Source organism: Colletotrichum chrysophilum (assembly GCF_026319265.1).
Source record: "Colletotrichum chrysophilum strain AFK26 chromosome Unknown scaffold_215, whole genome shotgun sequence".
Taxonomy (NCBI): Eukaryota; Fungi; Ascomycota; class Sordariomycetes; order Glomerellales; family Glomerellaceae; genus Colletotrichum; species Colletotrichum chrysophilum.
The window spans coordinates 2,026-16,861 of NW_026517502.1; the positions used below are offsets into that span (position 1 = coordinate 2,026).

At 50.4% G+C, this 14,836-nt stretch overlaps 1 protein-coding gene across 1 annotated transcript; it reads right to left on the reverse strand.

Moving 5' to 3' along the window:
- Positions 1–3,933: 3,933 nt before the first annotated feature.
- On the reverse strand, positions 3,934–4,536 carry COL26b_013256 (uncharacterized protein; the record flags this gene model as incomplete). The annotated part of the gene is made up of 2 exons (XM_053185877.1): positions 3,934–4,215; positions 4,420–4,536. 2 exons carry the CDS (start codon positions 4,534–4,536, stop codon positions 3,934–3,936), a joined length of 399 nt encoding a protein of 132 aa, XP_053030169.1.
- Between the last annotated feature and the right edge of the window lie 10,300 nt (positions 4,537–14,836).

The following is a 14,836-nucleotide window of genomic DNA, read 5'->3' on the forward strand; positions in this document are numbered from 1 at the left end:
TCTCGCACTCGATGGGATACATCAGTTTGTGCCTGTGCTCAGTGTTCTCCACTCCCGCTTCTGGCCCGTGCTGGCCCGCAGTACGTTTATCATTGCACCTCCATGTACCGGATGACTGAGATGAGCGTGATCTAAACCCAAAGCGAAATGGGCAGGAGGGTTTCCACAGTGCTCCCTATCGCCCACCTCATAATTATCTCCCCAAGACCCCGCATGGCCTATGGTCTCACTTGTTAGTGCACAAGTTCCACGCTAGAAACCAGTGTGGGCTCAAAGGTGGTATGGACTAAAGCCCCGCAGCTTGGCTTGACGACATACGTACTCAAAATATCATTCTCAGCCTGCTTCGTACCACCCACGGTAATATGGCTGCTGCAGCTCAGCGGCACAGAGTGTGTAGCGAGCATGGGAGGCTTCGAGCGGCAAGAGAGCATCCTTGTTCAAATGAAGTGGTGTCGGCTACTGTCGGCATAACTGATAGATCACACCGAGGTGGACCTATTGCATCTCGAAATGCAGCAACAGGAGGTATAATTGGTGGGAACAAGTATGTCTGGTTGCCTGGCGATGGTTCGCTCTTGTTCCCAGCCAACAGGGCATCTGTTGAACAGTTTATTTGCCTGTCGGGGATGACCTATGCGCGTCCTGCATGTCGCCATTACATACACCCAATGGCTGCAAGGCGGGTCCAGTCCCTACATCATGAGGATAACATGTCCAATTTTACGTCATGGACAACGTTCAACTGCAAGTCATCTGCACCCCGCATGAAGAACATTGATCTAGAGGCGGCAGAGGTGCCAGTTGGGCTGCCGAGCGACACGGTGTGTATTCGTGGGCGGAGTCAGCTCGCCGGTCTGGTCAGAAAGGGTCAGAAAGTGACCTCCATCATCTGCTTGGCGATACTCTCCGTCCTCTATACCTACCAGCCTTGTCGGCTGGCCCGATAGGTCACACCGAAAAACGGACGATCACTGCCTTTAGCAAAGTCTCTAAGCCACCCATTGGTCATCTTCCGACATAGCAGGCATGTGAACAGGTAGCTGAGTGTTGCTGACGGCGTGCATGAACACGTTGCAAACTGGACAGCCCTGAAAATGTCGCTAGACTGGCTACCTTGTCACGGTTCCAACACCGACAAGTGCGGGAGGGAGCCAAGAGCGATTGCATGGATACTGAGGGGACAAGCAGAGAGTCAGTCGCTGCTTATCAAAGTGGTGAAGCCTCAGCATGTTGGCCACTCGTAAGAATGCCGAAGTCAGTTGTTTTCCCGGTCTGAAGCCATTCACAGAAACCATGGCAACAGACGGGCTTTTCGAACCGCAGGTATTCACCAAGACACACCGGGAGAGTTTTGACAAAGATACACCGAAGGATCCATACCTCACTTTCAAGCTAGGGCCTGGACAGCTACAGCGCCTGGTCATCAAAATATGGTCCAACGATCAAGGCGAGTCAGGCTAAGTCGCATTATAGCATTATAGAGCTCGTATCTAACAAAAACCCGTAGGATGGTGCGACGACCATCTGAAAACAGAAGACGTCTACGCTAATTCACACACCTGGTTCTCGATTGGCCTTGTTGAAGAATCAACACCGGCACAAGAGACCCAGAGCAAGTTGCTTGAGTTCCAGAGAAATGTGCGAGCCTCAACCGTTGTGCGATGCCACACCAACCAGTGGACCCTGGGTGTGCCAGCCGAAGGGGATGATAGCGACGTCCACGCATGGCTGGAATCTTTGTCCTATGCCGAGGGCTCAGTTATTGGGGTATATCCTCTGGCAAGATACCCCGGCTGGGTGAACACAGTTTGGAAGATAGAGGTGTTGGTGTATGCGAAAGCCAGACATCAAAGCCTGTCCCCTGAACCTCACATTGGACTTAATAATGAAGACGATAGGAACGCTAACGGGGTGGGGGTTGTCGATATAGACGAGACCATACATATCATGAGTTCAACAATGCAACTGGTGTCAGAAGATCACTCCACTCAGGCTACAATCTTATATGACCTTGGAAACCGGTTGTACGACAGATACTCCCGCACTGGCGTGATGGTGGATCTCGAAGAGGCCATTCGCATTGCTAAACAAGCTGTTGAGGCCACTCCAGAAGACCATCCCGACTGGGCTAGGTGGTTAAATAACCTTGGAGTCACACTTGGCGACAGATACTCACGCACTGGCGCGATGGTGGACCTCAAAGAGGCCATTCGCATTGCTAGACAAGCTGTTGAGGCCACTCCAGAAGACCATCCCAACCAGGCTGTGTGGTTAAACAACCTTGGAGGCAGACTTGGCGACAGATACTCCCGCATTAGCGCGATGACGGATCTGAGAGAATCCCAAAAAGTCTACGCCACTGCCTTGAATTCCGTGGGCGCTGTTACCAGTACCCGCATCTTTGCCAGCAGGAGTCTACTTTCCCATCAAGCCACTCTACAGGATGGTCTAGAAGCATATCATATTACCCAGACAGCCATCAGCCTAGTACCCCTTTCCGCCCCATTTTCCCTGCAATCCGCCGATAAGCAACACCTTCTATCACAGGCTGTTGGGCTGGCCTCGGACGCTGCTGCTGTCGCCCTCTACGTTGGCCAAGGCCCTCTACCTGCTATCGAGCTTCTTGAAACCGGCCGCGGTGTGATTGCGAGTTCGCTGCAGGCAGCGCTGCCGCCAAAGCAAACAAACAAATCAACGCCAAGATTTGACTAATTTGACTGCCTTTTCCCCAAGATTGGTTGATTTGCCCTATTGGCCAATATATCAAACAAATCCACAGAACACGTGACCCAACGACGCCTATACTAGTTACCCAATTAGGAAATAAGTGAAGCTATTCACAACTATTCATGATGCAATATGTGAGCCAATCTCAACCCCCATAGGCATGGCTTTCCTTTTCAGCCAATTTTTTGTCAACTGCAGCTGACCCATAGTCTGAGGCTTCATTGAGTGCCTTTGCGACGTCAGGGTCAGCTTCGCAGTACTGAATGCCCTCTCACAGTCAGCAGCCATGGCTGGTATTGCCAACACATCAAGAGCTAGTCTACTGAGTAGAGGATACGTTGACTGGTGGTCTCTCCACCACTTAACAGGATCTTCCGTAGATGTAGGAGGTTGCCTGAGGTACGTCTCCAGCTCATCCTGCTGTCGAGAAGTCTCACAACTTCGTCTACTCTGCACCCATTGCCTGAAGTGGCTGTCTTCATGGGATGGAAGTATGATCTCAAGAACAGCCATAGAGTCATCAGACTCTTCCTCGGACCTATACCAATGGTCAAAGTAGTCCCTGAGCCCCTTCTTTGCATCACGAACCCACTCAAGCTGAACCCCTTCATCTTAGACTGCCTCAAGGTATGAGATACCAAGTGAAGGGTGGAGAATAACAGAAGCAGCAAATAAGGGAGACTCCTCCAACTTTATATAGTAGCAGGAGAGCTTCTGCCAAGCCAACTCAACAGAAGTACGGAGGTGTTCCTGGTACGAGGAAGAGAGACCTCTGAACCGAGCAGTATGTTGACTCCAGTCCTCTCTCACATGTTGTGGAAATAGAGATTCCTAAAGAGGCTGGGTCTAACCGTTAACTAACGATCGAATGGGACGCCCTGATCGAGTCTGTGATAGTGGAGACTCTTTCTCAGCAACTAGACTGATCATAGACGACTCATCTTCCAGTTGAGAATCAACAGGGTGGAGTATAGAGTTGTATAGACTCTTCCACTCCTCAAGATGCTCAAGGAGGTACTCCATACCAATCATGACTTCCCAGAGACAACCATGCCCATCCCCCTTTCCCCACCCCTCCATCCTCTTCGTCTGCAGGTAGAAGGGCTCAAGGATAGCCTTGACTTCAACCAAGACTTTCCAATCTTCTGGAGAAAGAAGGTTATCGTCAGGTATCCTTTTGCTGGCGTTTTCCTGCTCCTGGACCTAGTTGATGTAGGTCTCAATCTCTGCCCTCTTCTGGAGAGCTCGATGGATCATGAGGTAGGTGGAATTCCATCTCGTCTCGTTGTTGAGAAGAAGATATGACTCCTGGGAACCCTGGCTGAATAGCTCGAAGTCTGACCCAGCATCAACCTCTTGGGCTGCTTTCCTGAATCGCTCAGATCGCTGAGGGGAAGCCCTGATGAACTTAACAATGTTACGAAGCTTACCAACAGGCCCGGTCTTCCTCCAGAGTTTCAGATCTTCCTCCTCATAATGGACAGACTGGTAGAAGAGTGACTCAGCCTCAAAGACTTTGCGATCAGCACCAAAAAGAAGGGCTCATGCCACCAGGTTGAGTATGTGGCCGCAGCATCGCATTCTCCTTGCCTGATAGTCCCCCTGATCCATCATAGGGTTAAGTCTCCTAAAGAGGGCAGAGATGCAGGTATCGTTGTTGCTGGCGTTGTCACAGGCCACCACACCCACTTGGCCAGTGATATCCCATTGCTGAAGAGTCTCGTAGATGTTGTTGGATATGTTGGGACCGCTGTGATCGCCGCTCATGTGGTTGAAGGCGATGAGACGAGATTGGTGCTGGCCCATACTGTTAATGAAGTGGGCAGTGACTGCAAGGTAGGCGTAATTGTTGGGTGACGTCCACAGATCAAACCTAATATGGATCTTAGTGAGGGCACTTTGGAGTTCATCCTTAACGTAAGATTGCCCCCTAGAAAAGAGAACGGGAAGATGGTCCATCATTGAAGTCCTACCCCATAGCACCTGACCAACTAGAGAGGAGTTATGGAGTCATAGAAGCTGTTGAACGAAGCTATCTTGAAAGTGGTTGAATAGTAGATCGTTGGTGATGATGGTGGAGAGACAGAGATCTCTGACAGTAGTCACTTTCAACTTGGGTATATGGGAGATCTTCCTCCTCTTTGATGAACGAATGCTTTGTTCTGAGCTGTGGAGAGTCTCTCCTGAGCTTGTCTCATCGGTAGCAGAACCCTATTGTGAGACTTGATGGCATCTGTGTATAAACCAGTTAATAATAATTATACCAAAGGACAAATATATACCTGCGAAGATGGTCTGCTGCAGAGCTAGAAGCAGTAGCAGCAAAGAACTCTGGCTTTCCTTTACTATCATATTATTAACAGCACCGGTAAGCACCAGCTAGCCCCTCATCATAAAGTTTAATAAGGAAGACCCTATAGTCCTTGATCTAACTCTTCCTCCCCCTGCCTCCTTTACAGGCCAGCTACTCCTCAACCACATATCTCTTGTTCTGCCATATGATCGTAGGGAGGTTGAAGATGGATGGATTCGAGGGAAGAACAACAGAGAGACTGTTAGCCACTTGAGTTGCGACTCTGGAGGGGGATCAAAGCAGTTGAAGTGCGTTGGTAGTCAGAGGAGTGGGGGACAGCATCTGTGAATAGCATCGTTAGTTATGAAACCAAGACATCATCATGCCTGCAGAAGAAGAGCTTCCTGAATGGATGGGAACGCCCTTATATAGGGCCAGGGAGAGGGGAGGGGTGGGTAGCTGACGTACAGTTGAAGTCATCATAGCAAAGGTAGGCAAGCCCAGAGTGTTAGCGATGTTGCTGATGTTGGCTGCTTGTGAGGCATGACGAAGAAGAAGAAGAGACATAGCAAGAGGGCGATTCCAGTGCTTTTATACCCATATCCAATGTCGATAGGAGTCATAGATCACTCAGGAGTATTACCTCAAGAGGAAATACAGCCAGGAGGGCAGAAAAGAACGTCGCAAAGCTGTCAGGATTAATAGTGCTGCATACAGAAAAAGAAAGCTGACCGCGATGGGCGTGAATATTCGCGATAATGGCATCCCATTCCATATATGCAAGCTTATATGATACGCCAAGCCAAACCAACCCAATATATCAAATCCGGGGGGTCAGAAGTTGTTTGATTGATAGTTGGCAATAGCCTCAGTTGTTTGATTTGTTTGGAAGTTTGATTGATAGATTGGCTTTAGCGGCAGCGCTGGCTGCAGGACATCCGCACCGACCTTTCGTCACTGGAGAAAGAGCACCCGAATCTAGCTAAATCATTTGTCGACCTCCGTGACCTACTCGACGCACCAGTATCAACTCGTTCTGCTGATATCACTTCACCAGTTACAACGCCTTCCGCATCATCTTCCGCCATAGCTGATCAACGCCACCAGGCAAGCAGCCGGATGACCGCCCAACTTAATAACATCCGCCACCAGCCTGGTTTTGAGACGTTCCTCGTGGCCGCAACGGAGACCCAGATGCAGGAGGCTGCAGCCCAGGGTCCTATCGTCATTATCAACGTCAGTCGTCACCGCTGTGACGCTTTGATTATCGAGAAGGTCGGACTTCAGGCTTTGCAGTTACACCAGCTTACCCGCGAAGACATTCTCGTCAAAACTAGCCAATCCAAGTCTCTTGAAACTCTGAGCTGGCTCTGGACGGTTGTGGCTAAGCCTGTGCTGGACGCTTTAGGCTTTACCAAAACTCCACCAAATGACGACTCTTGGCCCCATGTATGGTGGATTCCCACAGGACCTCTCGTTAGGTTTCCACTCCATGCGGCCGGATATCATCTCCAGGGCAATTCAGAAACAGTACTTGATCGAGTTGTCTCGTCGTACAGCTCATCCATTAAGTCGATTATTAACACCCGCCAACAGCCCCAAAAGCCAACAGCAAATCAGGACCTACAAGTCGTCCTCGTTGCTATGGAAAAGACACCATCACAGAGTGATCTCCATCACGCAGCTAACGAGGTGGACAGAGTGCGGGGTATCTGTACCTTAATAGGGGTGCCATATCGTCAACCACAACCCTACCAAAAACCAGTCCTGGACGACCTGAATACCTGTCAAGTCTTTCATTTCGCTGGACACGGCAGCACACATCCAACAGATCCACTTCAGAGCTGCTTACTTCTTGAGGATTGGGAGCATAACCCACTCTCTGTCGGGAACCTTCTCGACAAGACCAATCTTCGCTCCACTTCGCCATTTCTCGCCTACCTCTCGGCCTGCGGGACTGGCCAGATTCAGGACGATAAGTCTGTGGATGAGAGCATCCACCTCACGAGTGCATTCCAACTGGCAGGGTTCCGGCACGTGATAGGCACGCTTTGGGCAGTCGACGATGCGCTGTGTGTAGACATAGCAAGGATAACGTATGAGTTTATGAGTGAGAAGCAGTTCAGTGATAAGTCAGTAGCTCACGGGCTCCACTATGCTATGAGAACGATACGAGACCAGTGGGTTGGTAAGGTGGGATGTTCGGGGGTGAAGCAGAAACGGGATGCGGTTTTGATCACAGATGCAGTGCGGGGCACGCCGACATGGGTTCCCTATGTTCATTACGGCGTTTGAATTCGTAAGACAGGCAGTACTTTATTATTGTTAATTGAATATATTCTGTATTGCTCTTCTTCCACGCAACTACATAGTGGTAAGCAATGGGTGAATCGATTTAATTCAATTTCCTTAACTCTGTAACCACTTCTGTACCTAATTGACTACCTTGCGAAGGCGTTATTGATCCAAAGGCTCCGAATCATTGCTGAGTCTTTCATTCCTTCCCTTTAGCGAGTTTTACGGTTGTGAGTTGCCCGAGTTTCCGCTACCTTCGACTGGGAATTTGCCAGCAATTCTCAGCACCCCAAAGGAAACTTTCGCGACACTGCTGTTTATTTCAGTTTATGATCTTCCCTCTACAACGCCAGCTCACATGCCCCTATGTTACCGTGGCAGCTGAACCTGCCGAAGTGGTTTCGCCGGAAACGAAAACAGTGAGGACAGTGGCAAACCTGCCCGGTCAGTTCGATCGTCCAAAGTGGGGAGTAAACATACGTGGCTCCTGCTAGTATGAGTTCCATCATCCTTGAGTTCGTCAATCGGGACAGTATGAATAGGTACGAAACCGTGGAAATGATGATCACGAATACTCGAGCCACAACGCTGTCGACGACGATGCAGATTACTACCGGTGTGAGGATAAGGCCCGTAACCAGAAAAAGCATCAGCGCTCGAGCGCTTTGTTTGATCAAAGAGCCGGAATAGATGTACACATTCGTATCATTTGACACATCGTGGAGGGAACTCTGTTTCTCTCGTGAGCTGACATTCTGCTTTGGAAGGCACTCGTTACCTTGCGGAATCCTCGATGATATTGAATGAGTTTATCCTCCACCCAATCTTCCAGTTTTTCCATCGCGCTGTCTTTTGGGGTAGCTATAGCAGCTAGATCCGCGGTCTCTTCTAGGTACGCTGTTTCATTTCTGCTCAAGCAGCTGGTATCTTCAACCCAATTTCGCAAACTTAGAACATCCCTGGGGCCTGCAGGACTCAAACTGAGTGTCCGGCGCGTCTGATCACAGAAGGAATCTGGAGATTGTCAGACTAGATCTGTAAAGAACGGTAGGTGGCATGAACCGTAATCGGCTAGACACTGTTCTATCTCACGAAGGAGAGAGTGGCGAGCATCATTTTTGTCGCATCGACTTCTTCCGAGAAATAAGGGCGACCCCTCGTTCTCATCGAGCTGGTCCAGTTGTTCCTCGAGAACAGACAGGTGGTCTTGTTTCAGCAAAAGGATTCGGGCGCGGAGCCGCAGGAAACGCCTGAAAGTAAAAAAGGAATCGCTAGCTGCTATGAGAGCAGCAAACCGAGGGTATCCAGCCCTGTAATCCTCAACTAGGTATGTGAGCCAGAGCCCGTAAGTCTCAGGGACAGTCTTACTTTTCTTTCCTTGCCGTACGTTGGTCGTCTGGCATCCCAGTTCCAAATCCACTGGGTTTTGCCTATATGACGGCACTTTCCAGCCAGTGCTGAAAGATCGAAGGCGCTGCATTGTGGTTCGCCGTAGATGCCTGACTTTGCGTTTGTGAAAGACGCCGATTATTCTTCGCTTTCTAAAGCCATAGCAGTGGTGTTGTGTTATTTCAGGTCGTGGCGCCATTTCGGACGTTATGCTGATGCATTTGAGGTACACATTGCTCCGACAGAGCTAATGCGGTGAGCCTACTTCAGGCAGCAATGCAGCGAGGGTTGCGCACCGCATGCACTTGGCGGGGTCGACGTCGGAGGGCAAGGCATACTGCGGCTCCAAAGGGAATTACAAAAGCAAAGGCAGCCAACGACAATGGAGGGTAAAGAGACTCGCGAATGACAGGCAGAGGCCCAAATACAGAAAAAACGCTCCCACCACACCACCTCCGCAATGAGCACTCCCACCAGGCAAGCACGATCTATACCATACTTCGAAACTACCACTCACGCTGTGCGACCAGGTGCGAGAGCCCGAAATTCTTCATATGCGATGAAGACGAAGGCCGCGCCAGGATTGTATCGGCCCATACGGTAAGCTGTCATCTCCTTCGTCATAAGATCCCGCTGAGATTTGCGGACAGAATAACAAGTTTAGAGTGGGTGATTCCGTGTACCTACGCACTGCAGGTGGTGGAAAGGAAGGTCCCTTTGCTATCGAATCTGTGCCTGCCGCGGGGAAGTACACCATCTGCACCCAGGATGGCCAGTCTGTTAAGAGGGGTGAGCAAATAGATGAGAAAGACTTGGAACAGGCATAGAATGTATGTCGCAGCCAGAGGCGGGGACAGTCGGTTAGAACTCTCTCAGGGGGGCACAGAGATGGCTCTGCATAATTTATCCAGGTGAATGTTGCTTGTTGCTTTTCTACTGCTCTGAATATCTTGGCCCTAATTATGACTGGCTCTACTCCGCACCGGGCTTACTGATGTGTTTTCGCCTGTGTACACGCGTCACAAGATGCGGAACGCCTGCAGTGTGAGCCAGCCACTAGTGGATGTAACCTATCCATCGACAGAGGTTATCATCGGATTGTGCTGGAAAGTCCAGGCACACAGGAGTGGACCATGCTGTGACCAGGCTTCAGGTGCGTAACAAGAACTGCGGGTAGATCACTCCCAGCCAATGCAAGACTTGTAGCTGCGTGGTACAGGACCCATCTGCTGCGGCCGATGGTGAAGCCCGAGCCAGGGTGTCAGCACAAATGACGTGGTTATCGGGAGAGACTGCAAATCAGCAACAAACAGAAATGCTGAACACACGAGGACCGCATGGCCTACCACTCATACCCACAATTAGTCGCTGATCTGAGATCACTTCCTGTCAAACCTACCAAAGCAGAAGTTATTCGGAATAAGATCCAAATCGATCGTATCCGACCTCGTTGATCCCACCGCAACATTCTTTCCCAACCCGCTACCTCGATATGTGCTCCCCCGTTGCCAGCTTTACAGCAGAGAGCCACATGGACAGCAGTCGTAAAAACACAGATTACTCTGCTATCCTGATCGGCATCGATTTTTACAAGGACGCTCCTCTCAAAGGCTGCGTCCGAGATGTCCAAGAGATCGCGAAATATCTGAAGCGTGTGAAGCCCGAGGCTCGGGTGCACGCGTTTACCGCAAGCCCGCCTAGAGACACGGGGTCATCACTGCCAGTCGAAGATCCAAGCCTCTGGCCAACGTTTGAGAATATCATCCCGAAGATTGAAGAAGTTGCTTCCATTGCAAGACCCGGCGATCACATTCACATACATTACTCCGGCCATGGAACCAGGACAGAACCTGCGGGGGATTTGGCTCTGGACCTGCTGGGGAATATCCAAAAAACCGGTGTCAGGTACCTTCGTGGAGTCGATTTTGCCCTGCTCCTTCGGGACCTCGTCGTCAAGAAACTTCACGTCTCACTCGTTCTCGACTGCTGCTTTTCTGGGAGCTTGTATCGCGATGACTCCTCCGTCCGCTATCTCCGTTACAACCCCAGTACAGACGCGGAGTATCCTACGACACTTGGTTCCGAGGGAAACGAGACACCCCCATCCCACCGCGATATCTCTATGCGGGATAATTGGCTAATGGATCCGGATGGATACACAATCATTACGGCGTGTGGTCCTCACGAAAAAGCGAGAGAGATCCAACTCCCAGATGGGGAGCGACACGGTGCGCTGTCTTATTTCCTTCTCAGAACCTTGACTGGATTTGGAGGCCTTGGGAGGAAGCAAGGTTACATCTACCGCCATCTATGCGCCAGATTCAAGAAATACTGGCCGCAGCAGAATCCCATGCTTTACGGCAACCGGGACAAATGCTTCTTCAGCAACACCTTTTCAGAGGCCCAGGTCATTTCAATCCAGGCGATAAATCAAGGAAACGGAACCTTTCAGTTGCAAGCCGGCCTAGCCCAGGGCATTTGCAACGGGGACCGCTTCGCCATGTCTCCCTACGACTCTCTAGAAAGCACCTTCGCAGCTTCTCAAAAATTGTGCGTTGCCACGGTCACCTACGCTGGAGCACTTCAGTCAACTCTAGAAGTCATGGACCCTGCAAGTATGGGCACTCAAACTTGGTGGACCGCTGTCGCACTCACAAGGAATTATCTCAACAAATATCCTGTGCAAGTTCCCAGGGACATTCCGTTTCGGGAGGAGTTAGTCGCAGCTCTCAGAGAACGATCGTTATGCGCTGTTGAGGAGAACGAATCCCCTTTTGCATTTGCCGTCAGATCCAAAGGTAACAACTACGAGATTTCAGAACAATCAACCAACGAGACTGTCGGTGTCCCTGCAATAGCACAGGTAAGAACGGCGCCGGACCAGGTTTGTGATATCATCCAGCACTTGGCCAAGTTCACGATGGTCAAAGACTTGGCGAACGAAACACCGAAAACCTCTTTCCAGCAATCATTCGCTATTTCTCTTGTTGGTCCCTCGGGAGATACTTTCTATCCTGGGTCCTCAGTGCAAGTGTATCATCGCGACTTAGTCACCTTGACCGCAGAGAACATGGGAGACAGGGAGCTTTATGTCTACATATTTGACATGGGTCCCAATCAGCAGGTTGAAAATATTTTTGAAGCGAATCATGACGTGGTTCCTCGGCCTCAGGGGGATCAAACGTCTACAGGAATGGCCAAAAAGACGTGGAAGCTTAGGATGGAAGTCCCTACGGAGACGACGGACAAAGGGCAGCTCTACTGCAACGATGCAATAGTCGTATTTGTGACCTCCCATCTGACCTCCTTCGATATGCTAGAACTGCCGAAACTTAATAAACCAGCGACACGCACAGCAAGCGGTGGTGATGGGAACCATCGTGGAGGTGATGGATTCGTTTCAGAAGATTGGGCATGCTTTTGCTTTTCTGTTGTTACCCACGTAAGATAGCCGTAGATAGATTAATGTATGACTATTTGTGGATTAAAATGTATCAAAGATTGACAGGTGTCTTCACGGCCGGTTTTTGACCGTATTGCCGAGATCAAGGTAACATACTGTACCTTGGTAACTAATCAGGCGAAAGCCCGTTTGTTCATGTCATGCTCTCCAGGGATGCATTGTGAGTTTGATTTCTTAGGAAAATGAACACATCATTGTCAAAGGAGACAGTTGAGGTCTTTCCTGTTCCTGTATTTGGGGGACTGGCATCGTGCAGGCGCTCATGTTGAATCCAGCGACCGACTTCGACGCGGAATCGCCCGAGAATGACGGAGAAACTCTGTATCGCCTTCGCCACCCCACGAATAGTTCTCCAGTTGCTGATAGAACGGTTTTAGTCTCAGCGAAATAATCCCACTGTGAGAATAAGTGAAACTAAGCCATATACAAAAAATATGAGTTAGGCGTCCATACGCATATGGTCCTTGATTAAATACCTCCTCACACAGAGCGTGTAAGTATCTCCTCGTCCTCCATCCAACAAGCGAAACCGCCTTGCACTAGCGTTGCGTCCCTTCCTGGCTCACCTACACGCGTATGCTCTACCTGCGAGGCATTCCAAATGTCGGGCAGCTCCAGACTCCTCCATGAAAGTGGCTCACTCCTTGTAATAATAGTGCGGATGATGTCTCTGTGCGTAAGTCCGCTGTCCGCCACCTGATCTCTCTTAAGCTCGTCCGGGATAGTGATACCAAACGCAAAAGATCGTGTCTCGTTTGCATGCAGCGTTTCTGGAGAGTCCTGGGTAGGGAAAAGCTGCCGCACATGGAACCCAGGACCTAGAACCACGACTGTGAAATACAGCTTGGCGTCCCCTGTGTTCCTGAGAGCGAAGTTGAATTTCTGGCCATTTGAGAATGGGGGCGTTGCGGCAGCATTCTCGGGTACCATTGTGAATTCAAACGGTGCTTTTTCCTTGCATGTCTGGCTGCGAAGATTGAGAATCTGTTCAAAACGGGCTAGGTGTGCCAGAGTTGCAGCGGATGTAATCGCAAGCTCGATGTTGTTTCCGCAAACGTTCAAGCCCCGTACAGGACCTTCGTAACCGATTAAAGAGGCGGGCCCGAAGATGTCAATGCCATTATCCCCCCGGTGTTCGAGTCTCAGCACGGCGCAGTTGCTGTCGTTGCTGTTGTCACTTGCTCCTTGCTGGATAATTTCAATGTCGCTGGCGATCCGGTCCTCAAGGTATCCACGCAGTGTTGTTGAAAACGCATTACCAAGTTGGAGATTGACAAGAACGTGGAGTTTATCTTCGCCGAAGTTCCACTTGGATGGAAAGACCTGGAAAATATGCTCCCTTAGTACCTCCATAATTTTCGGCTTGCCAGTTGCGCGGCACTGAAACTCATCAACAACATCAACAACAAAGACATCCCCAGTCGGCGGGAATGTAAACTTAGATCCTCGCTGAACACCGTGGACCCTTCCAATTGGAAGGTGGACCATTCCCTCTTCGATTTTCCCAACCAAAGGCGTGGCTGAAAAAGGCTCCTCAGTCCCCAAAAAGAGGAGCCTGTCCCGTCCAAAAACCCTTGGATTCTGTCCCGAAACTTGATTCGCAATATGATCGCGAATGACGCGATACGTCCTACTCGATGAAACTGGCTGCTGCTTCAAGTAACCCAGGAGCGCGTGGGTAAACGCCCCGCCCACTTGGTTGTCGATAGTTCTGTCCGAGGCCTTTTCGTGGCTTTCGCAAGCCGTCATCACCGTGAGCCGGTCCGGGGCGATGGACCAACACTTCTCCAACTCACCATCCCGAAGAACTGACCGGAACTCGGCCTCTTCGGCAGCCGCTCTGTCAGTGGGAAGGTTGAGAACCGTGGTCCAACCAACCGGGGTGCGCATGTGGTCGTCATTACGCCAGGCGCCGCCAGAGTGGCAGCTGTCAATAGTGACCACAATATGAACATGCTTGTCGCTGAGTCTTTCCAGCCATTTGTTCAGCTGCCATCCGCGCACGGCAGGGTTTCCGCAGCAAAAGTCGGCTGTCAGCAGAGACGGTTCCCTTGGACTGGCATCGGGAGATCCGTCAATTGGTTGCAGTTCAGCACCGTGTCCCGAGAAGTGGAAATAGAAAAAATCGCCGGCCCTCGCTCCATTATACACGATGTCGAATTCCCTTTTAATGTTGGCAAATGTAGGCCAACAATCGAGTGGCTCGGCCGGCCTCGCAGGTTCGTTTTCCGTTAAAACAGCCGGGGAGGATGTAAGAACGGATGGTTTATCGAGTTGAAGTTCTTGATAGAGAAAGTCCCGAATGGCCTGTACATCTTTGACGCAGCCGTCGAGGTTTTTGAGGGACACGGCGTTGCCATCTGAATGTCTCCTCGACCCGTCGTTTAAATACAGATCAACACCGACAAGCAGGGCAAAACGCTGTGGCGGAACTGAAGACATGATTGATTGTGGGGGAATGCTAGCCCCTCGTTGTATTTCAATAAACCCAGAGACGTTTGGAGTCCCAATGTGCCAGGCTTGGATGTTCTGAGTGATTCAAACTTCTGGGAGGCCTCCGTATCTTTATCTTCAATTCTCAACTTTACGTCATTCCGTGATACTCAGTACCCCATAAACAACGCCAACAATTACAGCCTGCTCTTGGTACTAAGTCATGCCTCCTC